The sequence below is a fragment of the Anas platyrhynchos genome, chromosome 39 (genome assembly GCF_047663525.1).
Source record: "Anas platyrhynchos isolate ZD024472 breed Pekin duck chromosome 39, IASCAAS_PekinDuck_T2T, whole genome shotgun sequence".
Taxonomy (NCBI): domain Eukaryota; kingdom Metazoa; phylum Chordata; class Aves; order Anseriformes; family Anatidae; genus Anas; species Anas platyrhynchos.
The window spans coordinates 4,468,555-4,495,940 of record NC_092627.1 but is presented as its reverse complement, the minus strand read 5'-3'; the positions used below and the strand labels follow the sequence as shown (position 1 = coordinate 4,495,940).

At 43.6% G+C, this 27,386-nt stretch overlaps 1 protein-coding gene across 7 annotated transcripts; it reads right to left on the bottom strand.

The window, feature by feature from the left end:
• Nucleotides 1-442: 442 nt before the first annotated feature.
• Nucleotides 443-27,288, bottom strand: LOC139998547 (ubiquitin carboxyl-terminal hydrolase 42-like). 7 transcript variants are annotated; one of them, XM_072032410.1, is made up of 21 exons: nt 27,038-27,288; nt 26,534-26,639; nt 17,060-17,214; nt 15,351-16,978; nt 13,529-13,766; nt 12,585-12,785; nt 11,880-11,990; nt 11,618-11,720; nt 11,346-11,413; nt 11,119-11,189; nt 10,504-10,586; nt 9,475-9,586; nt 8,957-9,097; nt 8,662-8,762; nt 8,057-8,198; nt 7,095-7,376; nt 6,207-6,295; nt 4,361-5,319; nt 3,354-3,664; nt 2,045-2,199; nt 443-1,963 (listed from the first exon to the last, which is right to left on the bottom strand). In XM_072032410.1, exons 4-19 carry the CDS (start codon nt 15,516-15,518, stop codon nt 3,552-3,554), a joined length of 2,982 nt encoding a protein of 993 aa, XP_071888511.1. In that variant the 5' UTR covers nt 15,519-16,978; nt 17,060-17,214; nt 26,534-26,639; nt 27,038-27,288; the 3' UTR covers nt 443-1,963; nt 2,045-2,199; nt 3,354-3,551. The 7 variants fall into 7 exon arrangements, with proteins under 7 accessions (XP_071888511.1, XP_071888515.1, XP_071888516.1 ...); XM_072032414.1 differs by having other exon boundaries at nt 4,361-5,092; nt 5,174-5,319; nt 15,351-17,214; nt 27,038-27,285; XM_072032415.1 differs by having other exon boundaries at nt 15,368-15,467; nt 16,597-17,214; nt 27,038-27,283.
• Nucleotides 27,289-27,386: the final 98 nt, after the last annotated feature.

The window sequence follows — 27,386 nt, the reverse complement described above, 5'->3', positions numbered from 1 at the left end:
CTTTTTCTTATACTGTGGAGCCCAAAACTGCACTCAGTACTCAGTACATGGAATAACAAGACAGACTGCCTGTCATTTTCTCTTCTCTGCAGAAGCCCTGTTGCTAACACTGTCCAGAAATCACCACTGTCACAGACAGTAGTAGCATTCCCTCCTCCCACAGTTGGTTCTTCCCCCCCAAGACTTAGACACCATCCAGAAAAATAAGAAGAATAATAGTAATAAAGTAAATAAAATAAAATAAAATAAAATAAAATAAAATAAAATAAAATAAAATAAAATAAAATAAAATAAAATAATAAAATTAATTAAAATAGTCAAAAGCCGTCAGGAAGGCAGTGGTGCAGACTGTGGAGAGCCTGGCTTCAAATCCTTCTTCTGTGAGGCTCTGAACCTATGTCTCTGCTAATTTATGGCAGGGAAAGGAGGAAGAAAGAACATATCTCCTGCACTTTCCATTTATTGTTGACTGACAATTCTGTAGAGTTATAAAGCCTCAATCAGTGAGATACAGGGTTCTTCTCACATTGTCTCACTGTGCCCTAAGCGGAACAGCTCTCATTTAATAGATGCTTCACCACAAAATCATGAGTCATCTGCAGTTTTGAACTTTTCTGGGATCAAGTCCCTTCAGATGGTTGAGGAATCTGCTCCAGCACCTATGTAAACTGGTGCTCTACTAAGCTAGTGAGTGAACAAGAGAGAAATCCTCTGCTAGATGGCTTTACAAATTGGGTCTGAAAATAGTGTTGAGGCAGAATAGTCCACGATTTTTGCCTTGGGTGCACAGAGGGATTGGGTGTTGTAGACTTCTTTTATTCTTCATTAAGATAAACATTTTCAAAAATGTGCTTGTTCAACCTTGCTCCCACTGTGTGCATGGGAGGGAGATAACTGAAGGTGGGGAGCGTTGCTTGGATCCTGCAAGTGGCTGAGGTCCAGTGGGGTTGGAGGCTTTCTTCCTCCTTTTGGAAATGCAAAGCAACCCTGCACCTCCCCTGCACTTGCAGGAGGATCATGACAGCCCAAAGCACAGCGGCTTTGTAATTGCTGCATACACTTCGATCGGATTTACGTGGCAAGGGTTTGGTAGCAGGGGCCTGCAGGGATGGCGTCTGTGAGAACAGTCCAGACAACAGCCAGCTCCAGATAGCTCCAAAAGGGCCCCGGCGCCCTTTTGTTCTGTCTGTCTGTCTGTCTCTCTTTCTCTGGGAGAAAAGCTCTTTTTTCTTTAGGAAGGCTGGGTTTCACTAGAACATTACTAGCCTGTAAGCCTCATGGCATCACCTTCCATCTTGACTGCTAAACCTCCTTGCTCCCTACTATCTTCTTTGCCAAGATACAGCTGTCCACGTTTACTTTTCCTACTTGGCTGGACTGAATATAAGAAGCGATCTTGCAACTCTTCCTCTTGTTGGACACTTAATCATCACACCAAATGAAAACTATTTGCCTTTCACCTCTTTATTTCAGGCCTTCTTTCCTAGTGGTCATGCAAAACTGGGAAAAAAATAGTCTACCAAGTCGGGTTTTTTTTGGATTTGATAATAAACCTGCAGACTGTTAAGTCATCAAGCACTTCAAGACTGTTTGAAATAATCTCTACATTAATAGAAAAGGAGTACTCCAAACTTCTGCTCAGGAAGAAAATCACGGAAAATGTAAACTTTGATTTTAGATGTTGAATTTGTTGCAGATACATCTTCCTCATCGCATGATTCTATTTGGATTTAAACCATAGTATCTATGGACAGACCAAGAGTAGGACAAGAACAGCACAGAGTTCAGCATGAAGCCCATCAGGAGCTCAAGTTTGTATTCTTTGTATTCAAGTTGATCCTTCTCTTGCTGGAAGGACCTGCTTTTTGACTCTCCTTCTCTTCACTAGGAGCATGTTCCCTCTTGCTTTGGTAATGCTCTTTCTCAGTGTTTTTAGTCTTGTCCTTTCTACCTTGGCATCTCTCTGCAATAGATGAGGAGGAAAGCTTTTTAGAGCTACATTCAGTGTCACACTTGAGAGAGGAAGTTTGCCGCAATTTCTCACCAGGCTCAGAAGACTCTTTGCCGTACAAAACGTTTTCTTTTGAAATGAGGTCACTTTCTTTTGATCTTCTTGGTTTCTCCTTGTCTCCACCGTCATCAAATCGGTACTCTGCGAGGTATTCATCATTCCCAGTAGATTTCAGAGGGTCCGTGACACTGCACAAAATAAAATCACATTTCTCACTTCTGCTGAAGGACGTGAAGATTAACAGTAAAACCTTCCAAAGGCAAACAAACAAACAAAAACCTCCGGACTACAGGAACACTCGCAAAGAAAGATATGCCATGTAGAAACCTCTCCTGCGATTAGGACACCTTCTCCAGCTCCCAGAGAAAGTGTTTTTTCCCCTCTTGCTTCTGAAGCCATTGCACTAAAAAAGCAAACGCATCTGTCTCCCTCCACATGCTGCTGCTCTGAATAAGAGCCAGAAGATTCAAAACCACCCTATTTGGTCTCCCAACATAGCCGAAAAAGACACCAGTTGAAACAGAGTTTTCTACCTCTCTCCCAAGAATTTACATTCACATATCCTGTGACTGCAAAAATAGAAGGCGGGGCTCAGGAAGAACAGCCAGTGTTGGAAATGAAAAAAAGCAGCCTCTTTCTTCAGAGTCTTAAGCCTATGCTACTAGGAAAACAGAACAAAACAAAACAAGAGGAGAGGAGAACAACAGCGGGAAATTTACCTATTCTCCAGGTGTTCAATTGCAAAGCCTCCTCTGGAGGATCAACAGCTGTGAATTCAGCGTGCTTAGGAGAAATCAGATCTACGTCTGAACCACAACTATTTCAGTAGCATCACTAACTTATGTTACTCTGAAGAAGCAGTCAGCACCCTTTCTATGTTAGGAAATAGCTGAACACAGTCTGTTATTCACAGGAATTATTCAGGCAGGCTTCTTTAGGAAGGCTGGGTTTCACTAGAACATTACTAGCCTGTAAGCCTCATGGCATCACCTTCCATCTTGACTGCTAAACCTCCTTGCTCCCTACTATCTTCTTTGCCAAGATACAGCTGTCCACGTTTACTTTTCCTACTTGGCTGGACTGAATTTAAGAAGGGATCCTGCAACTCTTCCTCTTGTTTGCCACTTAATCATCACACCAAATGAAAACTATTTGCCTTTCACCTCTTTATTTCAGGCCTTCTTTCCTAGTGGTCATTTAAAAACGGAAAGAAAAAGTCCATCAACTTTTTTTTTTTTTTAATATTCAGCAGACTCTTAAGTCATCAAGCACTTCAAGACTGTTTGAAATAATCTCTACATTAATAGAAAAGGAATTCCTCAGACACACTGCGGCCGCTTACCTTTAATACACTCGTTGGATGAGACGGAGCTGTATTTTTTGCTTTCGCCTGCACTGGAAGGCTTCCCTTCCTTGTAAGGTTGTTTACTGCTCTCACTTGTGCATTGCTCACATGAAGAGCCATCTGGAGGATGGGATTCTTCCTTCTTCTCCCGCGTTATCTTCTGGAAACGAGGATCTAAGTGTTCCAAGGAGCCCTTCACTTTCCTGGTGTTTCTCTTTTTTCTTCTTTTTCTTCTCCTTTTTCTTCTTTTTTTACGCTTGCGTTTGGCACTGTCAAAGTGGAGCGCACAGAAACACAAATCGTGAAGTCTGAAAGAAACATGCAAGTTTAAAAGAGAAAAAAAGATGTGGCACTTGTTGCCTATATGAAACTTTATTTATTTTACCACAGGTGATGATTTGCAGCATGTCAGCTATTTTGTGGTGCTTTGTGCACACGCAACTTACTTTAGATGTAGCAAACTTAAGCCCTCAGATTGAAGGACCATAGGTCCTGGTTTGTACACAGATCATTAACAATGGCTAGCTCTGGAATACGTGCAAGCAGAAAAAAACTTTTAACCTAATCCAGAATGGTGTACGGATGTGTTTCCAACTATGTGGTCCAAAGCTAGTGCTCTGACACAATTCAGCAATAGCTTTCCTATCTTCACCGATCAACCTAACAACATGATCCCCAGCCAGCTGATGCTATCTAAGTAACTTAGAAACTACCAGAACAAAAAAAAAAAAAAAAAAAAAAAGAAGAAGAAAATAGAGAAGAAAAAAAAAAGGAGAAAAAAAAAAGGAGAAAAAAAAAAAGGAATACATGAGAAGCACCCAGAAAAGAATTAGGATAAAAAATGCGGAGTATGCTGGAATCCTTGCTTACTTGGAATCCTTCTCTCCATGTTTATCCTTAGACTTCTTTTTCTTCTAGAACCTGTGATATTTTTGCATTTTTTTCACCACCTAAAAGCTCCTTTTCTATCTTTCTGTCTTTCCTTTCTATTTCACTTTCACTACCTTCTGCACGGGTACATTTTCTTTTTCTGTTTCCTTCTGTTTCATTTTTCTGGCGACAGTTCTCCAAATGAGCTGACACAGGTGGAAGCGCATGTCTTTCACGAGAATGTCTTCCAGAATGTTGCTGAGATACCGAGCAACGATGCAAGTCTGCTCGGGGTGTGCTAAAGCGACGTACATCTTCATCTCTCAAGAGGGAACCGTGAGGCCATCCACTTTTGTAATGATAATGCTTATGTGACCTGCCGTAGTAAGTTGCAGTCCATTTGTCAAAGGCTGCATCGCCGTGAGAGAACTTCCTCTCTCTACTGTCTCCTGTCGCATGAGGTGAATAGTAATCATTGGAATAGCTACATCTTTCCCATCTCCGTGCTTCATCTCGATAGTATCTTTCTCTGCTCCAACTTCTTTCCCCTTTGGATCGGTAATATCTATTGCTACCTTGTTCTGATCTTCCTCCGCTGCCAGATCTGGACTTTGAATATTTGACTGCTCTTCTGCCATTCTCAGGGCTGTTTCTTTCACCAGGGAAAGATCTGCACCTGCTTCCCTCCCAGTGCTCCTGCTTGTGACGCTTTTGCTCAACAACTTGCACGCTCTGAGAACACCTCCTCTTGCTGGAAGGACCTGCTTTTTGACTCTCCTTCTCTTCACTAGGAGCATGTTCCCTCTTGCTTTGGTAATGCTCTTTCTCAGTGTTTTTAGTCTTGTCCTTTCTACCTTGGCATCTCTCTGCAATAGATGAGGAGGAAAGCTTTTTAGAGCTACATTCAGTGTCACACTTGAGAGAGGAAGTTTGCCGCAATTTCTCACCACGCTCTTTGGCGTACAAAACGTTTTCTTTTGAAATGAGGTCACTTTCTTTTGATCTTCTTGGTTTCTCCTTGTCTCCACCGTCATCAAATCGGTACTCTGCGAGGTATTCATCATTCCCAGTAGATTTCGGAGGGTCCGCGACACTGCACAAAATAAAATCACATTTCTCACTTCTGCTGAAGGATGTGAAGATTAACAGTAAAACCTTCCAAAGGCAAACAAACAAACAAAAACCTCCGGACTACAGGAACACTTGCAAAGATATGCCATTTAGAAACCTCTCCTGTGATTAGGACACCTTCTCCAGCTCCCAGAGAAAGTGTTTTTTCCCCTCGTGCTTCTGAAGCCATTGCACTAAAAAAGCAAATACATCTGTCTCCCTCCACATGCTGCTGCTCTGAATAAGAGCCAGAAGGTTCAAAACCACTCGATTTGGTCTCCCCACATAGCCGAAAAAACCACCAGTTGAAACAGAGTTTTCTACCTCTCTCCCACAAATTTACATTCACATATCCTATGACTGCAAAAATAGAAGGCGGGGCTCAGGAAGAACAGCCAGTGTTGGAAATGAAAAAAAGCAGCCTCTTTCTTCAGAGTCTTAAGCCCTCGCAAAGATATGCCATTTAGAAACCTCTCCTGCGATTAGGACACCTTCTCCAGCTCCCAGAGAAAGTGCTTTTTCCCCTCTTGCTTCTGAAGCCATTGCACTAAAAAAGCAAACACATCCGTCTCCTTATACCTGCTGCTCTGAGAAAAAAGGCATAGGGGCAAGCGGGGAACAGCCAATGTTTCTCTAGACAGTGGAGAAAAATGGAAAAACATTCTATGAAGGAACACGAGTTCTCCTTGAGGCACCAACCTGCATCAGAGTGATATGCTCAGTGCTGATCATTAGTTCTGTTCGTAACGCTGGACATACAGTATGGAATTGTACTAATTTCAATCCTTCCATTAAATACTATTAGTAGACAGATAAAACCGTAACGAACTTCCAAAAGGTCTTGTCTTAATCAGACTGTGCTCATTTTACCTCGTTTCCTCTGACAAGCTGTTCAGCTGGCTGGCTGTGAGGGACTCCGTGATGACTTCTCGATTGACTGAAGGCATAGCTCCAGGCATCTGCAATCAAAACGCACAAGTCAGCAGACAAAAAAATACTATTTGTAGTAGTACTGAGGACCAGTCTTGTCAGAATTTCTCCATTAAATGGTAAGCAAGACCGTTTTGAGTTGTATGCATTATCTACACTTCAAAGATAACCCCAACTCACCTCCCAAAATCTACTTTATGAAACTTAGGAATTTTTATCTCAGCTGAGCTTAAGTTGGCAAGTTCTAATGTAAGCTCAGGTCTGCAAATTCTAATGGGATAATACCACAAAGTCTTACAATCACATTTGTGCTGTGTTTTCTCAGTATTTCACCTGAATTAGGAACACACTAAACACTCCCGAATACATCATAGGTGAGAAATTCTCGATGGAGCGAATCTATGTTTCAAGCAATCCGTTTGTTTTGGAAAAGAACATCTCAGAAGGTTTAACAGGTTCAACTCGGCAAGTGGAATCATCAAGTTTCAGTGCGTTTTCTTTAGATTCATTAACTAACCTAATAGCACCATTTAGTGAATTGGTTTTTGGCAGCTCATGCTGGGATCTTCCTTCGTCAGCATTCTGACAGGAAGAACTGGAATGCTGCAATGTACGGACTACCTTTCCAACCAAAATTCCATTAGAGGACATTGCATTGCAATTCCTTTTAAATAAGCCCTTTGACTCCTCCTCAGATTTTCCTGAAGATTCTGCACCGTAAGGGACTGTGTTATCAGAGCTGAGTTTAGGATTTTCATTCACTGTTGGCTCCACAAAAATCTCATCAGAAACTTTTTTGCTTGTTTGCATTTGCTTCATTTGCATTACCGAATTTGTAATTGTGGATGAAGGAACAGCCTGGTAGAGATCTTCATCCTCCGCAGCACTGCTAAGACAGTCAGGCTGTGACACAGTCCGACGAGCAGGCAATTTATTGTGAATACTGGTGGTGATCTTCTGTTTTCTTGACGGATCAGTAATTGAAGGCCTGGTAATTGTCTGGTTTTGAACACAGGCCATTGGTGGTGCTGAAGATGGCCTTTTTAGGGTGACACCAGTGGTCTTTGCGTCCTCTTTTATGGATCCATTTCCATTTAAACGGCTTGAATTCTGTATTTAAAAAGAAGAAATGGCAAGATGGATTAACGCAAACACTGCATTTAACATTTTGAAACACACAACTCTCCTACTGAGTATTTCTACAAATGGTCTTAACACCTACAAAGAAAAACACACTGCCCTTTAAAGATAAATGCAAGTCCAATAAGCGTATTCAATTCCTGCTTTTGGTTTACAGCCGATTGGAATCAAATTAACATCATCTTTGAAAACCAGCCAAACAACTTAACATTACCTGCTGCTATTCCCAAATATATTTATTTTCCCCTTTAAACATACCCTGAAAAGCCTGAAGTAATTGTTCTGGTGCTCAGGAATAAGACAATTAGTTTTCCCTGTCTTAGCTAAAGTGACAACGATAGGAAAAACAAGTCCTCTTTTAAATGATTCGAGGATTAGTACACTCTGCTTAAATTGTCAAAGAGCGTAGCTCTCTGTGCTTTAGAAAGCTGTCTTGGAGGTATTAAGTAATGGAGTCGCATGGCTGCACAATTTAGCAGTAACCACTGTTTGAATGACTCTGGCTGTAGCATGAGGGCTGTGGAGAAAGCTGCAGCATGGGAAGGAAAACAAAACTAAGATGCCGAAAACCAAACTAAAAACCCCACACCAAACCCCAAACCCACTAGCAGTTTGGTGCCGTTACCTGCCCTCCCACTTCCCTGAATTACCTTAATCATATGAGAAAGAAGTCGTGGTCCCATAAATCCAGCCTGCTTACTATTAGCCCCCTGCTGACCAGGAGGGAATGAACAGGGATAAGATGGTGCTGGCAAGTAAAACGCACGTTCTCCAAGTGTCAAATCATAGCGCCTTCAGAAAAGAGCAGTGATCGGAGTTTAGTTTTTCTTTCAGCCTACTCTTGGATTAAATCCCATCCTATAATTTTAGAGGAACAGTTCATACGATATGGAAGCCTTCTCTACAGAAGGCTTCGCCAAGACTACAAACTGAAAAGGAGAGAACAGTCTTCCTACTAAGACTATCACTTTCAGAGCAATAATTCATTCTTACACCACAGATGACCTTCATTTCTCTCCTTCTCTAAATTAGCCAGCTACAGGTAACACATAGATAGCAATTTACACAAGTGCTGCAGTTTCAGGCCAAGCAACAAAAGATAATAAATGACACAGAGAATTTCAGGTTAGACAGAACTGAATTAGACAAATAATAATCTTTCCCTGGGATAGCAAGAAAAACACTTGCAAAACAGAAAAATATCAATAACAAGAAAGTAAATCTCTTCTGAACACATGTTAAGATTTGTTATTACCTGATATAAAAAAGTATGTAAGGTTGCTGACCAAGAACTCTCTTAATGTCAGTACGGACTACTTTAGCATCATTCATCTGATACCAAAGTCCATTACCAGCCTGCAAATAAAGACAACCATTTCTTTAGGTGAATTGCACGTGTTCCAAATGAAATCACGGATAGGAACAAAATACACACGTGTCAAATAAAAATATAATGAAATCTTTTTCCCTAGAAACAGTAGCTGCTAGTCACGCTTTCATTGGTTTGCCAGCACAACCTTTACCCTGTTAGAAATGCTGTTGACTTCTACCTTTACATAGCATATATAGTGTCCTGAGTGACAGCTGACACCGTGATGTACCAGCACCGCGTATAAGGCATAGAGCACTGGTTCTCCCATTGACTGTAACATGTAGGCTCTCAGGTCCAAATACTCCGGGTATTTCACCTCCTAAAGAGAGACCAAGAAGATAGAAAAATTATCCCAGAGTACTTCGTGGACTAGCCAGAGAAAAACACTTCCAAAAAACACAGACTAGAATTTATTTCTAGAATATATTTCTAGAAGATATTTCTTGATTCACTACAAATAAGTCTTCCCATAAACAATGTTGAAGACTAGAAGTTGCAGAGAACTGTTTCCTGATGAATCAGCCTTCTCAGAGGAAAGCATATGCTTCTTGTCAAGCGGGAACTTTATTGATAGTAAGAGAAAGAATAAGCCATAGTCGTTAGTCTACAATTATTGTCTGAAAATATTAACAACTTTCAGCTTTGGGGGATGTCCCATTACACGATGATATAGTTGCATTACAGTGGTAAATATACCTTGTTGATCTTTCCACCTGTGAAATCTGCAAATCTTTTCAGTGATATTGTGAGAACCTTGGAAGAACGGTGTATGGTAAATCTCTTGGATGCAGGAACCATCTTTTTACACCTTAAAAACAAGCAGAGATAAGTGTTTGAAGGCATCTTCTTTTTTCGCCCCCAAAACAAACTCGTTTTAATGTCTCACGCATGCCTATGCTATTTGAATGACATTTACTTGCATAATAGGTTGGTCTTTTTTCTTTTCATAAACCCATGCACTGCGTGTCAGGTTTGTTAATACAGTGAAGAAGGTAAATTCTCCCAAAACCCCGGGCATAGCGGGAACAGGAATCTCTCACGAAAGGGTATTACCAGGTTGGATGGCAAGGTACCATTTCTTGGTCTACAAAAGTGGCTATTTGAACTCCAATCCTGAATACATTCTTTCAGCTTTCAAGGGAAATACAAATAATGAAAGTGGAACAAGAAGGCCTTGGTCCCCAGGACTAGAAATTGCAAATAATCTCCAACATGGGTCGTCTATCAACATCAAAAATACAACAGAAGCACGTGGTCATTCTACAGGAGGGAGACATTTAACAGTAGGAAGTCTTCATGTACTGAGCTTGTCTGGAAAGACACTGAAACTGTCTGCCATCCTTTGAAACACAATAGTTCAGTTTGATACATTGCCCGCTCCAAGGTAGGACCTACAGCGTAAGCAGTGAAAATTAGCCGCTAGCCCAGAGAACAACGGAAACTGGGCAGTTTACATCAAGAAAAGTACTGTCGAGAGCTAATAAATAGAAAGAACAAAAGTATCTCTTTTTGAATTCTGATGGCAAAATACGAGCCAGAGAATTGCAAACCCATAGGGAATGCCTCTGAACAAGACTTCCCCCCTCCAAAGAAACAAAAATCCAAGTGTTTTATAAACTTCCACAAAACTCGTAAGTAGATCCAAAGTTTAGAGGTAGTCCAACAGAGTCATGCAACATATAAAACTGACATCTAGGATTAAGACCTAATTCGTCAAAATCTTACTCGCTACATTTATAGCAATTCTCTCCACCCAGCTCTTCAGGTTTCACAAAGAGTTCCAGAGCTCTGGTAACAGATGAAACCGCCTAGAGGAGCGAGAAAGAAGAGCGTAAAGTCACCGTAAATTCAAAATTCCAGAGACGTACTAGTGGTTTATAAGAGAATCTTACTAACATACTCAAGCGATCTACTATGAGCACTGTGAAGAAGGAGGCAGAAAGAGCATGCTCAGCATTGACCTCACCTGGAAGTCATTTGACTTCGGAACAAATACTTTTCCAGTAGCCTAGACAGCATCTATAGTGTGCTTTGTCATCAATACTGGGGACAAATTCATCAGTCTAACAATTAGATGTACATTGGGGTAGAACAACAGAGAAGTATGACAGCATTATAATTTTTGCAGAAAGAGAATTCTTTGCCCTTAAACCCAATGCAAATGTGGAGACTATTTACATGGGTTCCACAGACGGACAAAGTCCAATCCACTTCCTTAGCACCACCAAGCTCTTACGTTTTAACATTATATGTGGTTTGGTTTTTTAAGGTAAACAAGTTTAATTTAGAAAGTTATGCATGTACTTAAACATCATGAATTATATTTAGAAAACATCTTACCTTTATATCCAAAGCGATATCAAGAAATGCCTCATACGTATCCGAAACTGCTTTGCAATTCAAGCACTTCACTGGAAGCAAAATATAAATGCTTAACCTTATGTGAAGGAGACTAACTGTCCAAATTCAAGTTGTTGACAGATACTACTTTAGACAAACTACAGACTGCTTTACTACCGACAAAAGACACAGATCAGTTCTAAGGACAGGAATATTTTTTAAAGTACCTCTCGATCTTAGAAATCCTCCAAATATTTGATGAATGATGGTGGTAGCTTGAGAAGATCTGTCCAATCTGGAAATAAATTAGAATCAGACCTCAGAAGATTTAAGGCGCACAGTTAACTCTTCAAAGAGTTTTATGAAAACTAAGGATGATGTAGACTTTCGTTGCTGATTGTAAATAAGGCACTAAAAGGTGCTAGAGATCATTTTTGATAGTAAATAAAGGACTAGAAGGTGCTAGAGAATGTATGAAAGTGAACTTGTTTATGCTTACTCGGTGCTTCCATTCAAGCACGCTTCCTGCATAGCATCAACAGTATAGCGCAAGAACTCGTGTGCGTCTTCTTGACTGCCAAAACGGAAATGTTGTCCTATTCCTAAAGAAGAAGATGATAGTATTCACCTCATTTAAAAATGAAATCATTCTTCTATTTCTAAAATCTCTCTTCTTTCTAGTGTTAAAACCACTTATACACATCAAATAAGTATTTGAAGATTACAAGCTATCGAAAAGAAACACATCTGAAGCCACTTACGACTGAGATTACTGATAACATGCGTAGGCTCGATGGCATCAACAGTGCAACGCAGGGCCTGGTTAATCTGAGTCTCCATTGTGCACATCATGCAAAAATCTTGTTCACGACCTGAAGAGTGAAAGAAGAAAGCATCCCAGTCCAGCAAAATATCCATAACTACAAACAAACATCTAAGTAAAATTTAAACTATAGATACGATATCCACTCTCCTTGCTACATTCTATTCTCCCAAGATGCCAATGTCCCAACAGTCTTGTAACATTTCATTTCACACAACTTTACAGAATAAAAATATCCACTAAGCCTGTATTCAAATGCATTTTGTGATGAGAAATCTAAAAGACTACTGCAAAGTCACATTTGTAAAGGCTGACAGGAATGTGAACTCCACAGGCTGAAAAATGTATTACTCTCTAAAATTACTACTAAATGCATTACTGTCCAATGCACTTCATTATTCCCACGAAGCAATAAATGATCCTTTAATAAATACATAAATAAATAAATACATAAATAAATTCATTAAACAAACATAGTGCATTAATTGCACTCCATATGCTATTCGGAGCCCACTGCTAATACAGTGCTCAAAGCCAGCTTCTACAGGTAAAATCAGGCAAACAAGTTTGTCTCAGAATCACTGCTGTTCTTTCACCTTCACAGCTGTCCAACAGATTCGAAATACTGTTAGAAAGTACTCACATGACTGGCCGTGCTCGAGAGAAAGCATGTAATTGGCAAGTGGGGGTGTGTAGGTCAAACACTGTAGAGTAGCATTAAGAAAACATGTGTTGCCAAGATTGTACAGGCCAACTCCAACACTTTGTGTTTCTCGCCAATCCATACAAATCTTCTCAGGTGGAAAAAGAATGCTCTGTGGTGGAGCAATTCCATCATTAACGACTGCAAGAAAGTTAAATTTAAAAAGAGATTTTGTTTGTTTGTTTCTAAGAAAGGTATTTAAAAAAATACTATTCTGCAGGAGCACCTAGAGGAGCTAGCTACAATCGCAGCCAGAAAAACTTATTGCAGACAGCTTTAATACCGCCAAATTCAAATTGGCTGGTCAACACAATGTTTTGGGGAAAAAAAAACAAAACAAACAACTTTCGTCAACCATTTTAATTTTTCTAAGGCAAGGCTAACTGCCATTCTGTTTGTAGTACCTAATGCCAAGTTCCTCTCCATCTATAATCTTTAACCTGATTAACTCAACTACTGTTTTTTTCCTTATTATAACTTAAACCACAAGCTTAGACTTGAAATTATACGGAAAAAAGGTAAAAAGTAGTAACTAGGAATGACGGTACCCCTACAGATACCAGATCTTTTCCTGAGCAATGTTATCATTCAAAAAACGTGTGAAAAATGGAAGCTGTGAATAGCAACAATCAAACACTTTTCTTTGCAAAACGGAAAAGACATGGATGAATCTGTGCATTACACAAAGCTCCCCAGATTTCTCTGTTGACTGTAAATATATCAAAATTAATTTCTGTAACATCAGTCACTTCAGCTGCCTCAGGGGATTTGCTTTTGAAGTCTTTGTTCACACTAGTCCCCTTCTCTATCAGTGCAACAAGTAAGAACTGCATTTTCTACTTTTGCTTTGAAGAAAATGGAGTCAGGATAAAGCTCACACTTACTTAGATCTCTTGGGGCAAAAGCCTTAGATTTTTCAGATGATCTACAGTAAAAAGCACCTCCACGTCCTTGGGCCACAGAGACTTGGCTTGAATCTTCTGCAGGCGGTATCTGGCCCCAGTTTGCGGTGCGTGACATCAGTATTTTAGTACTTGGTTTCTTGGATTTGCCAGACCGCCTTGAAGAGGGCTTTTTAGACTTTGAAGATTTGGGCTTCTTAACTACGGTCATTGTTGACATCTGCGACAGAGACAGAAGTTCTGGTTGACGTAAGAATATCAAGAAGCATTCCAAGAAGAAAAGAGTAGCAGAAGTCCTGTCACTTAATCTCAAAGAAACAGCCTTAAGAACTAAATCGCTGGTATGAATGATTTAAAAAGAATCCCCAAACTAAACACACAAAGTGAAAATTTCCATCTAAACTCTATCGGTATTACTTTTAGCTTCTGCAGAACTAGTGGCTGATGCCATTTCTTTCACTTCCGTAGGATTTTAATCCATTACAACTCTGGAGTCTTTTTAATATAAAAATGTAGAAGACATTCTCTGAGGGGAATCAGTTATTTATTGATTTCCAGAGTTGCACAATTATCTGTTAATTATTACCTATGATCTAATAGATAATTGTTGCAATTATCTATTGCTGGCGTTAGTAACGGAACACTATTACTTCACTGCCTGCGTTTTTCTGTTTCGTGTGCACAAAGGTACCCAGAACTCACTGCTCCTTTTCTTCTGTCTTTCCAGGGATCGCCCTCTACCTCACTGTCTACTGCACCAATCATGAGGGGGTTGTTGTTATTCTATAATGAGCCTAGCTTTTAAATACACCTTTTCTGGGCGTCACTTTGTGATAGCAAGTTAATTTGTGAGAGCTCCTCAGTCTACATCATGTGGTCGCTTTTTCCAGGTGAAAAAGCGGAGCCGTAAGTGGCAGTACACTAAAGCCCTGGCATGTTGAGATCCAAGAAGAGAGATGTTTGGCCTTCCTTCTCACTCCTGGGAACCATATACCTCAAAACCCACAGAGGATGGGCTATATCTCAGAGAAATCTTGGGAAAGGAGAGCATGAAGAGCACGTTTGCAAATTTATTTCTCCCTGGGCTTCTTCTGCTTCTCCAAGAAATACAAGTTTGAATAGAACTTTGGCAGCAGTACTTCTGGTGTTTTACTCCTACCACATTTAAAACTCCTACAAAAAACTGAAACGTTAGACTAAAAAGCAGCTCTTTCCGTTCTGCTTTCTAAAGTTGCACGTTTTCCTCATGCAAAACAACAGGGGAATGTAAGCTAGAAACGGAAATGCTGAATGTAAAACAAAACAAAACAAACCTCAGCCCTCCAGGACAAAAGCCAATAACTGCTACAAAGTCCTTTTTAAAATGCTGATTAGGTTTCAAGGTGATACCGCTTTAAATAAGCATAATTGTGTGTCCGTAGGCAGAAGCTGAATAATGACAGGATGAACTTCTATACTTCATGTTTTGTTACTGTCTTACTGTAGCACACAGGGACTTGTTACCTGTAGGGAAACCACTAACCTAATGGAGGGTTTAAAACATAAGCTAGTTTGTTATACCAAAATGACTGAGAGAACAAAGCATAAAGTGCTTTCAGATTTCTAGCACGCCTTGATTGCTATCCATTAAACTTCACACACGTTAAACAAAACACAGTAAATAAGAAAACTCCTAGTCCCACAGCTGGCAAATTGTGTGCAGAGGTTGTAACTAGAACTTTTTTCCCTTGACATTTTACATTTAAGATTGATTTTAAATCCATTCTATACACACTTCCCGTTCCTGAAAAAACAATACGCAAACCTGAAAAATGCATTTACACGAGAAATGAAGTCGTCCTTGTCCGATTGGAAGACTAAGGTGACAGCTCCTGGGCTCAGGGATTTTCAGATAAGCTCCGATCTTCACCAGTGACAGCTCCTTTTTTCGGATTGAAAGAGAAAATGTTTCAGCAACACACTGAAAACACATTTAAGGGACAAGAAACAAAATCAAGACTGCAGTGAGAAGGAGAACAGAAAAACAATACTGGGGAAGAAGAAAGGAAAAGGAAAAGGAAAAGGAAAAGGAAAAGGAAAAGGAAAAGGAAAAGGAAAAGGAAAAGGAAAAGGAAAAGGAAAAGGAAAAGGAAAAGGAAAAGGAAAAGGAAAAGGAAAAGGAAAAGGAAAAGGAAAAGGAAAAGGAAAAGGAAAAGGAAAAGGAAGAGGAAGAGGAAGAGGTAAAGGAAGAGGAAAAGGAAGAGGAAAAGGAAAAGGAAAAGGAAAAGGAAAAGGAAAAGGAAAAGGAAAAGGAAAAGGAAAAGGAAAAGGAAAAGGAAAAGGAAAAGGAAAAGGAAAAGGAAAAGGAAAAGGAAAAGGAAAAGGAAAAAAGGAAAGGCCTTGATCTTTATACTGACCAATGAGATAAGCCTTACACATTTTTAAGTTTATTTTTGACAACTGATTGAGGCATTACCAGGTATTAAGTACGATTCAAGAGCAAATATTAACACTAGAAAGAAGAAATCCGATCCACCACCACTTTTTCAAAATACATCCATTTCTAATGTGGAGATAACGTCTCTCTGACAAGGTAGTAGAAAAACTGTAAATACCGACAGAGCTTCCTCTCCCGATGTTCCATATACATACCGATGCTGTTCCTACACCTACGCTCTGAGCATAAATTTATGTTGACATGAGTATCGGGTGTTACTCCTCTCTTTGTTTGTCTTGAGAGACACACCTCTTGTCCACTGAAAAGTAAACTCAAGATTCCAGATCAGTTAAGACAGTTGCTATCCCCCCATTCAGAGTTCTGCAGCAGCACTGTTCAGATGTGTTTAGCAGTCTCTTTAGAAAACGTTATCACTTAGGACCTGCTTCTCAGTAGGTACGCGTTTGGCCTCCGCTTAGCGGAGAGTCAATCCCAGCTTAAGCTTTCGTACAAGAGCCCCTTCAAGAAACGGACTTGGGCCCTGACATAACTGAGCTTAACCTTTAACCTTGAAGCTTCCTTAAAGAAGGAAGCAGCACCCAGGCCAGGAAATAGAAATTAATCGTCACTTTACCCTGAAACGCAGTGAGCTATTCTGTGCTGGCAGGATTGCTGCCGGGCTGGCCGACGAGGCGGCGGGCAGCTCCCCGGGGCCACAGGGCCTGTCACAGGGAGCCACCGGGGGTCTCCAAGGTCCGGGAACAGTGGCAACAGCGGGGACAGAGGGGACAGCAGCGACAGCAGCAGCCACCTCAGCCAGGGCCGTCTCCACAACCGCCACAACGGCCTCGGAACGCCGCCGAACTCGGAGCTCCAGCGTGACGCCTTTTGAACCTGGCCGCTGGAAGGACCTGCTTTTTGACTCTCCTTCTCTTCACTAGGAGCATGTTCCCTCTTGCTTTGGTAATGCTCTTTCTCAGTGTTTTTAGTCTTGTCCTTTCTACCTTGGCATCTCTCTGCAATAGATGAGGAGGAAAGCTTTTTAGAGCTACATTCAGTGTCACACTTGAGAGAGGAAGTTTGCCGCAATTTCTCACCAGGCTCAGAAGACTCTTTGCCGTACAAAACGTTTTCTTTTGAAATGAGGTCACGTTCTTTTGATCTTCTTGGTTTCTCCTTGTCTCCACCGTCATCACATTGGTACTGTGCGAGGTATTCATCCTTCCCAGTAGATTTCAGAGGGTCCGTGACACTGCACAAAATAAAATCACATTTCTCACTTCTGCTGAAGGATGTGAAGATTAACAGTAAAACCTTCCAAAGGCAAACAAACAAACAAAAACCTCCGGACTACAGGAACACTCGCAAAGATATGCCATTTAGAAACCTCTCCTGTGATTAGGACACCTTCTCCAGCTCCCAGAGAAAGTGTTTTTTCCCCTCGTGCTTCTGAACCCATTGCACTAAAAATGCAAACGCATCTGTCTCCCTCCACATGCTGCTGCTCTGAATAAGAGCCAGAAGATTCAAAACCACCCTATTTGGTCTCCCCACATAGCCGAAAAAAACACCAGTTGAAACAGAGTTTTCTACCTCTCTCCCAAGAATTTACATTCACATATCCTGTGACTGCAAAAATAGAAGGCGGGGCTCAGGAAGAACAGCCAGTGTTGGAAATGAAAAAAAGCAGCCTCTTTCTTCAGAGTCTTAAGCCTATGCTACTAAGAAAAACAAAACAAAACAAAACAAAACAAAACAAAACAAAACAAGAGGAGAGGAGAACAGCAGTGGGAAATTTACCTGTTCTCCAGGTGTTCAATTGCAAAGCCTCCTCTGGAGGATCAACAGCTGTGAATTCAGCGTGCTTAGGAGAAATCAGATCTACGTCTGAACCACAACTATTTCAGTAGCATCACTAACTTATGTTACTCTGAAGAAGCAGTCAGCACCCTTTCTATGTTAGGAAATAGCTGAACACAGTCTGTTATTCACAGGAATTATTCAGGCAGGCTTCTTTAGGAAGGCTGGGTTTCACTAGAACATTACTCCGCAAGTCCCTTCTATTCCTTTTCCCCTTAGAATCTGGGGATGTTTCAGCTAAAAAGGAGGGCAGAAACACTCTCCGTAGGTCTCCACCATGTAGTAAAACAGCGCTGCGTACCTGGTTAACCTCTGCAGCCAGCAAAGCATTGCTATTTGCAGCAGTGCCCTGACCCCAGCCTCTTGCTGAGCTCCGTCCTGTGCTGCTCGGATGCTCCCGCTGCTCAGACACGGGGGCTTAGAGAGCCACCGGGCCAGCACAAGCCCCCGAGCTCACTGTCAAACTTCACTTTTGGCATCTTTCACTTCACCAGCGCCGCCGGACGAGGAGCCCAGCAATGCCTGACGCCGCTCCGGGCTCACCTAAACGCGGGGCAGGAAATTCGGATTCAAAGCTGCGAAGGTTTTTCTTAGTGAAAGCATGGAATGAGTGGCCATCGGTGACTAACCTTACAGGAAGGCATTCACTTTGTGAATGCTGCAGTGAGTGAAGACTGAAGGCGTTTTCTGAGTGACCTAAGGAGAGCCCTCCCCGAAAAGCAGGACGTTTTATTGTCTATGTAACATCTCCTTTGAAGGCTCGAGCACGAGATCCACCAGGTTTAAAGTCTCAAGACACGGATCTGCCACCACAGAAGCAATACATTTCATCTATGTGAGGAATGTTTTAACAATTCCAATTCGTGTCCATAAATTTGTGTCCATAAAGAATAATTCTGTTTGAATCCTGTCTGCCTCTGGGCCCTGCACTGGCAATTTAATTCTTGAACCACAGATGCAGTGTGCCCCAGCCTCCCCCTCATTCCAGTCAATTTATCACGTCTTCAGAAAACACTCCTTAAATTTATGAATCTGTTTGCTTTTGTTATTCCTGACTTCTAGTTCTAACAGTTACAGGGTTTTTTTTCTGTCTTCTTCGAGATTGATTTAACACTGCTATAGATGTTATGTAGATGACTGTAAATAGCTGGGAAAGAATGTTTTAATTGCTCGTGGTCGTCAACCTGTTTGGGAGTTTCAGAACAACTGATAATAACTGGTGACTGCTGGTGACTGTTATGAGATACTATGTGGATCCTTGGTATCTGGCCAGGGGGGGCCAAGAGATTAAGAGGAAGGAAAAAGAAGCTGAAGGACGGTTGGGAGACAAGACCTGTGGAGAGTGTACAGAGAGTGTTCCATAAACTTGGAATAGTGCCGAGTAAGTACAAAGGGTGAGAGGAAGACTACGAGCCTTCAGCATGAAAGACCCCTAGAGACCCCCAGAGGAGACTGATGCGCATGCTCCAGTAGGAGGAACTGGACCCCGGAAGCTAATTATAATAATCTACTTTTTTAGAAGTAGTAATGAATATGTATTAGTCTAGGCGCATAAAAATAAGCTGCTTGATGGAACTGGTGTGCGTCCTGGTGGAGCAGAGACTCCCGGTGCACCCAGCGCTGTTTGCTTACCTCTATTCCTTTATATTCTTTTAATAAATCCTATTTTTTTATTTAATCCTAATTTGAATCCTGAGCCATTTATAACATCTACTAAGCCTAAATACCGTATTTTGCCTCCTCTGTAGGTTTAAAAAAACACGGCCACGCTTGAAGGAATGCATTCTCAGATATTCTACGTATTTACAGTGCTTTAATTAATACCACAGACATGTTGTGCTGTTTAGGGGAATTTGCAATTACATTTGCATTTCCAACCAAACGCAGCCTGACACAAATTGGGAGCAACAGGAACTAATCATCTGGAAGCCGGGATATGCATCATTCGCCATTTTCTAAGAAAATGACAAAAATATAAAACCCCAGCAGTCTGAGAACGTGAGCACTGAGGTAAAGGCCTGATCAAACAAACGCGCACAACTATGATTTGTCCTTTTAACTCAGCAAAAGTCTGCAAACTGCCATGGTAGCAAATGAGGAGAAGGAGCTGGTATTTACAGAAGTTGCAGCTGAAGATTCAGATAAACCATTCGGGTCGATGCTCCCTTCCTGCAGGTTTAAGCTGCGGTCACATCACCTATTTCAAACCCTTTTGATTTCTACCAGTCACCCCACCTATTTTGCACGTTTTCCAATCAATGAATTCGCTACATGATTTATGGGGCACAAGAGCAGGCCTGGTGAAGAGGAGCATGCCTGGGGCCATCATTCAATCAAATCAAAAGCGTCCAGGAGAAGCCCGGGGTGTGGTACTCACAGGGAATGTTTGCGAGCGGCCAAGTTCAGCAGAAGAGAATAGGCAGGACTGGAAGCCCAGGGGAACGAGATGCATCTGTTGCTGCAGGCAGCCCCAGCAAAATGTTACAGCTTCACTAGCCTGGGGCATGATTCCCCCCTTCCCTTTTCGCAGCCAAGTACAATATTAGCTTGCCTTTTCTTTTTTTTTTTTTTTATTATTATTATTTTTATTTCTTTTTGCCATCGTCAGGCTGAGGCCGGCTGAGAATATTTTGTGTCTAGACTAATAAATGTTTGTGCGGATTTTGCAAGAGCGGCTTATGGGAACAGAATCCACTTTTTGTTTTCTGCTGGAGGAAAAAAAATAAAATAAAAATAAAGGAGGAGCATTAAAAGCAACCAAGCACCCCCGTGCATTTGTTTGAAATTGCATATTACGGTGCTTCTATTTTATGTGCAATCAATACATAATTTGGAAGAAAAAAATGCTTTTAAAATTCAGAGCTATCCCTGAGCAGCTAAGGTTCTCTTGGAAACTGAAGGAGGAGTCTGAAATGATTGTTCTTGTGTTTGCATCCCCCAGTGGGAAAGGCAGCACACAAGTAGAAGCCACTGTGCTTTGAGGCGGCATGAATCATTAAGAATAAAGATCCCCCCCCATTTAAACATGAGATATTAAAACTGAATCTAGGACAAAGGTAAACTAAACAGACTCCTTCCTTCCCGGGCAGTCAGTGGGTTAAATCAAATATCAAAGGGGCAACATCAACCTTATAACTTCCTCTGCCGAAATTAAAAAAAAAAATAAAGGTAACTTCTATTTTGCCTGCCCCGACCCCAATCGCATCGCCCAAATGGGTGCAAACTGCTGGGATATGTGAGGGCCCAAGCCTACATTTTCCCTTTTTCGTATTTGTTGGAGGAGGGCGGGGTATCTCCAGATGAAATGGCTGACCGAGTTTTTTATTTCCTCGCTTTGGGTGGAAATGACTGAATCTTTCCAGGCAGCGGAGCAGTGCTCGACCGACTCCCTCGGCCTCCCCGCGTGGGAAGAGCCCTGCCGGGAGCAGCCCGCGTAACCCTCAGATGCCAGCCCCATCAGGATTAGGTCCGGCAATGGGATGTTGGCTCCTCTAAGTGAGGACGCATCCTCTCGAAACACATACACAGAGATTTAAATGAGATATTCCCAAGAACACCTGCCTATTCTTTCAGCACATGTGCAAAGAGTAAATTCATTTTACTTCATTCCTCTTTTTCTCAACTCTCCCCTCCTTCCTCCGGAAGGAAACAGCCAAGCAATATTAGCAGGGCCTTCCTTTTCCCCTGGTGGAGTCCAAGAACGCGAGAATTGAGAAAAGCGACTTGTCAGGAATCAAGTTTAAGAAGAGTGTTTGTGGACTGCGAGGTAAAATACCGGAAGCTGTAATCAGAAACACAACTTTTAACTAAAAAAAGCTTCTTTCCATTGTAAATTATTCCAGTTATTGAAATAACAAATTAGTTCTCTGCTCAGCCACAGCCTCCTCCACCAAATTTAAGTAGAACCTGCAAAGAAGTTGAAGTTGTAAAACATTTGTCAGATGCAAGGGGCAGCGCTGCGTGGGTTAGCATCACGCTCAGATGCCCACAGTACCAACAGGTGCTTTCTTTCCAGAGGCACCAGCTCCTCCAAGAGTTCCCCGCACGAAGAACTGAAGAAGCTGCAGGCAGGGTGAGCCTTCCTCAGTCCTCATCCTCACAGCGAGGAGTACTGGGGACGGGGAGCTGTGTTTCGGCTTGCTAATGTGAGGAATGTTTTAACAATTCCAATTCGTGTCCATAAATTCGTGTCCATAAAGAATAATTCTGTTTGAATCCTGTCTGCCTGGGCCCTGCACTGGCAATTTAGTTCTTGAACCACAGATGCAGTGTGTCCCAGTCTCCCCCTCATTCCAGTCAATTTATCACGTCTTCAGAAAACACTCCTTAAATTTATGAACCTGTTTGCTTTTGTTATTCCTGACTTCTAGTTCTAACAGTTACAATTTTTCTTTTCTGTCTTCTTCGAGATTGATTTAACACTGCTATAGATGTTATGTAGATGACTGTGAATAGCTGGGAAAGAATGTTTTAATTGCTCGTGAGTCGTCAACCTGTTTGGGAGTTTCAGAACAACTGATAATAACCGGTGACTGCTGGTGACTGTTATGGGATCCTTGGTATCTGGCCAGGGGGGCCAAGAGATTAAGAGGAAGAGAAAAGAAGCTGAAGGACGGTTGGGAGACAAGACCTGTGGAGAGTGTACAGAGAGTGTTCCATAAACTTGGAATAGTGCCGAGTAAGTACAAAGGGTGAGAGGAAGACTACGAGCCTTCAGCATGAAAGACCCCTAGAGACCCCCAGAGGAGACTGATGCGCATGCTCCAGTAGGAGGAACTGGACCCCGGAAGCTAATTATAATAATCTACTTTTTTAGAAGTAGTAATGAATATGTATTAGTCTAGGTGCATAAAAATCAGCTGCTTGATGTAACTGGTGTGCGTCCTGGTGGAGCGGAGACTCCCAGTGCAACCAGCGCTGTTTGCTTACCTCTATTCCTTTATATTCTTCTAATAAATCCTATTTTTTTTATTTAATCCTAATTTGAATCCTGAGCCATTTATAACACTAAGAAGCAGTAACCCCCCGAGTTTTCAGGCGGGCTCCGCTCAGCTCCCCTTGTGACTGCTGCTCGGGACACGACCCTGCCTTGCTCAGCACCCTCGACTCCAGCAGGTGCTGCTGCTGGCAGCTGCCCTATGTATACAAAAAAAAAAGAAACCAACACAGTATTTTCCTGCTTTTAAAGTATATCCCGAAGATTTACTAGGCATTGTGACGTTCTGCAGAAGCCCACAGCTGTAACTAAGGTTTGTGGGGTGTAGAGGGGCTGGGGGCTAAACAAGGCCAACAAGAGCCACATCTCCTCCCCGGTTGTCTCCCCTGTACTCTTTTTAGGACATCCAACATTCCCAGATCTCGTTTTGTCCCAGTGACCAAACAGGAGCCTGGCACTCATGCACTACGCCTTAAAACCTCTACAAACCGTGCGCCTAAGTCACAGCACTCATTATAAGCCTGTTGAGGGATTTCTTGAAACAGCAAAAATCCCATGGCTTGCTGTAGCTGAGCAAACCAAGCTACCAGGGCAACTATGAGAAGTTCCCATGACAGTGTTCCCACATCGCCCAATTGAGGAATTCAGAAAAATATTGTTACCAGTAGCTGGCTTCAAGGACAAGGTCTATGTGACTGCTAATCACAAGGGGGTTGTTTTCTTGCAGGTGGGGTTGTTTTCTTGCAGTTGTTTGTCTGAGTGCTTTTGACCAATAATCTTGTGTGAAACACTGTCCACCCCTGTTAAGTTCTCTATAAAAGTTAGGCTATTCGGGCAATAAAATGGAGCATGATCTGACTCTACTGTGTGTCTGTCGTGCTTTCGGCCGTGCTTCCTGCAACATAAGCCGGCAGCTCTTTCTGGTCTCACAAACTATATGTGGCTTGAGAGATGCTCTCCAGATTCAGGGCGCTGAACACCTGCAGCCTTTGCCATAACCATGACAAAGTTCAGGAGCTCCCTGCTGGCTCCAAGGCTGGCTCCAGCAGCGGCTTCAAGCTGTGGGTCAAGAAGGCCAAGACACCCAACGAGAACCTGCAACACCAAGTGGCTTTCTGGAACGGCTCCAAACACAACTGGAAGCCTGTTGGTTTTTTTGGAAGTGAGCTCTTCTGGACCTGTTAGGTGCAAGCAGAAGTCAAACTTTCAAAGCATGTTTGCATCATTAAGCTCTCCATGATCCATCTCCAAGGTCTTCTAAGAGCTAGTAGCAACGTGGTCAGAGTTCTTGCCTGTTTTTCCCTTCACGTTCTCCCACGTCAGCAGCCGTGTGCTCCCTTTGGGCTGACTTCCAGAGCTGGGTAGAAAGGATCCCCTGGAAGCAGAGATGCTGCTTTATGCAACACCTTGCAGCTCACTGCACTCTGAAGGGTACACGAAAAGAGGTGAGTGGTCCTGGTGTGGTTCCTTCCAGCTCTCAGAAAGGCAAGAGAACTGGAAATGAACCATCAGCCAAAGGGAGGCACGGCGCAGCGTTACGAAATGCCATCTGGCTGCTACAGGATAAGGAAAGGAGGCATTTTTGGTGGCTCCCATCTCCACAGAAAAAGAAACAACTATTTATGCAGCAGAGTGGTTGGAGTATTTCAGGAGGCCCTGAGCTACCCCAAAAACCAACAACGAAACCACAAACCAAACCGAAACCAAACCAAACTAACATGATGGACTGCAATAAAAGATGAACATCAGAATTAATACTACCAATGACAATAAAGATGTTGAAAACTTGAGTCATCACATCCCTTGTGTAGACTGCAGGAGGAAGCACCTTTAGTGCCTGATGTGACAGTGTCAGAAAGTTAATTAACAACACCACAAAACTGGATTCCTGTGAGCACACACTCGGCAAAGGTGATACAACCGACAGCCGGACTTGAACACTGATACTGGTACCTGACTGGGAAATAGCGAGGAAACAAAGGGAGGAGGGGAAACCGTGCTATCCTGAAAATTGCATCACTTGTTTACAAGTCACCGGCAACTCCGAGGCAAACCATCTCGGGCATTTATGGATCAGTGACCTCACGTCTCTGGCACAGGACGGAGAGGGAATACCGACCGTGAGTTCACAGAAGGGAACAGCGCGTCCAGGCCCTCCTGCACTGCGCCAAATGTGGTCAGAATGTCCCCTCCCCTCATCACCCCAAAACTTATCACGTAGGACTTCTATTAAACAGACCCCAAAGAGCTCGTTCTGTCAATTTTGCAACAGGCTCAGGATTTCTCAGAATTAGAGAGGCTAATTTCATAATATACAAAAAGACTGCATCTGGCACAGGGGAATTCTCAGCTAGACTTCAGCCTTGAGACACAAAGCGAAACTGACCATAGAAATAGAGATTGGCCAGAGCTCAGCCACAAGCGAGTATGCCTCGGTTATATTTATTACCTGCAAGCAGAACTAGAAAAACAGTTTACACTGACTTGCTGCTTTAGAAGTTAGTTCCATAAAGACGGAAGAAATTCTCAACTCAAACTTGAAGAAAGCATCAGACTTCAAAACCAGTCGTAGATCTTTGAAGTAAGACTGTTATGAATTCAGAAGTCACATCCAAACAAAAAGATCATTTATATTAATGGTAACTAGATTAAAAAAAAATTAATCCTGTCCCTCAGGCTTTGTAAGTGACTGGGGAGAAAACAGCGCAAGGATAGTAATAAGCCTAAGTGAAACACCACAAACTGCTAAGGGAAGCAAAAGACCCAAGGAAACAGCCTTTTTGGTACATTAGGAACAAAAGGAATCCTAACAACAGCACAAAGTCCATCACTTGACAGAAATTCTTCAGCGTAGAGAAATTTACAAAAGGCAGAACCGTTCAAAAGCCAGCTCTAACAGGCTCCAGGGACGCGTGGACACGCAGCGATAAACATCGGTTTTCCCAGTAATAACCAGCAGAGATAAATGACGACAATTACGGCTAGCAAACGGAGCGCTGGATGCAGCTAAAGCAGGCACAGGTCATCGAGGGCTTGGCAAGAGAAGAGAGAGCCCAGGAGAGCCACAAGAAGCATTCAAGGAGTAGGAAAGCCTCACAAAGAGAATGCGTGCCCTACCTCCAAGTGTTATGTCTCAAACTTGTCTTTGTTAAACAAGCACAGTGCACAGGTGCTTTACGGAAATGCAGAGGGCTTTTTGGCTGAGGAAAGCTAGTAGGACTGCCAGCCTGAAGTTAGCAGTCACCTCGTTTAGAAAAAATGGCACCTCCTTCTAACGAGCTCCGGGGAACCCAATTAACAGCGTAACTGGCAGAGGCTGCCTTGCTGGCAATGTTTCAAGACGGTAACAAATGGGTTTTCTACTTAATGTCTGCTTGTTCGGGGAGGTTTGGACTTACAGCCTATGGCATTTGGGTCCTGGGGTTTGCCTCATACAGGTTGTTCTCCACAGCTGGACCAGGTTCCTCAGAGCACCCACCAGCTCCTCGTGCGTGAAACCCCTCTGAGCAAACACCAACGCAGCACAGGCTGCTGCTTAACACCAGCAGCACAGCTTTCCAAACTCCCCTCTCCTTTCCCCCTCCAGCGGGCTGCTCGTGTTCACCTCAGGCCTTCCACAACAAAGCCCCCTTTGCACGGATCGCCGTGCACTTTGACAGCCCCAAGGCGCTCTCTGGGGCGCCTGTCCCGGCTGGGACCGCCACCTCAGCCTTGACTCACCCTTCAACGAAGCCAAACTCCTCCGTCAAGCCTGACGGGGAGCCCCAGCACCTACCGGGCAGCGCTGACAGCCGCAGCCTCTCCGCTCCCTCAGCGCCCCGCCGCCGCCTCCATTAGGCGCCTCGCCCCGCCGGCTGCCGATCTCCAGCGCCGCGCAGCACCTGGGGGACAGCCGGGCGTCAGGGCGGCCCCCGGCACCGCAAAACCCCCCGGCAGGGCTGGGGACATGGCCCCGCTCCCCTCCCACCGCCACACCGAGCGCGTGTGTGTATATATAGAGGGGGGGGAGCCCGGTCTCGGCTGGCTCCGTCCCGGTTCAAGGCACGGAAAGCGAAGTTGCTCGCCCTGCCCGAGTGCCCCCCATACCCCCGGCTCTGTCACAGCCCAACCGCGCCCCGTTCCCCCCTCACAGAGCCGGGGAAGGGGTGCTCGCAGCCGCCCCTCTCCTCAGGGCCGGCCGGGGGAGCGCCTCGCCTTCTCCCCGGGGGTCTCCCGTGGCCGCTTGGGGTCGCCTCCCGCAGCCGCCTCGCCCCCCTCTCCTCTCAGCCCCGCCGCCTGCCTCCTCCTCCGCCGCCGCCGTTTTGTGTCTCTGGGAGTCGTCCGCTGCCGGCGGGGCGGGCGCTGAGCCGTCGCCGAGTCCCAGCTCCGCCGGCCGCCCGGGCCCTCGCCTCGCAGCCCGCGGCGCCCACTCGCATCCTCCCGGCGCCTCGCAGCCTCCCCGCCCCGTCCCCGGGAGGGTTTGAGAACCGGGCAGGGCCGGGCAGGGCCGGGCAGCGGCGGGCAGCGGCGGGCCGCGGTGCCTCAGCCTCCCCCGGCAGGGAGCGGGGCGGAGCCGCTCCGCCCGGCAGGCGGCGGCCGGCCCGGCCCGGCTCGGCTCGCCTCGGCTCAGGGCATAAAGGCGCTGAGGG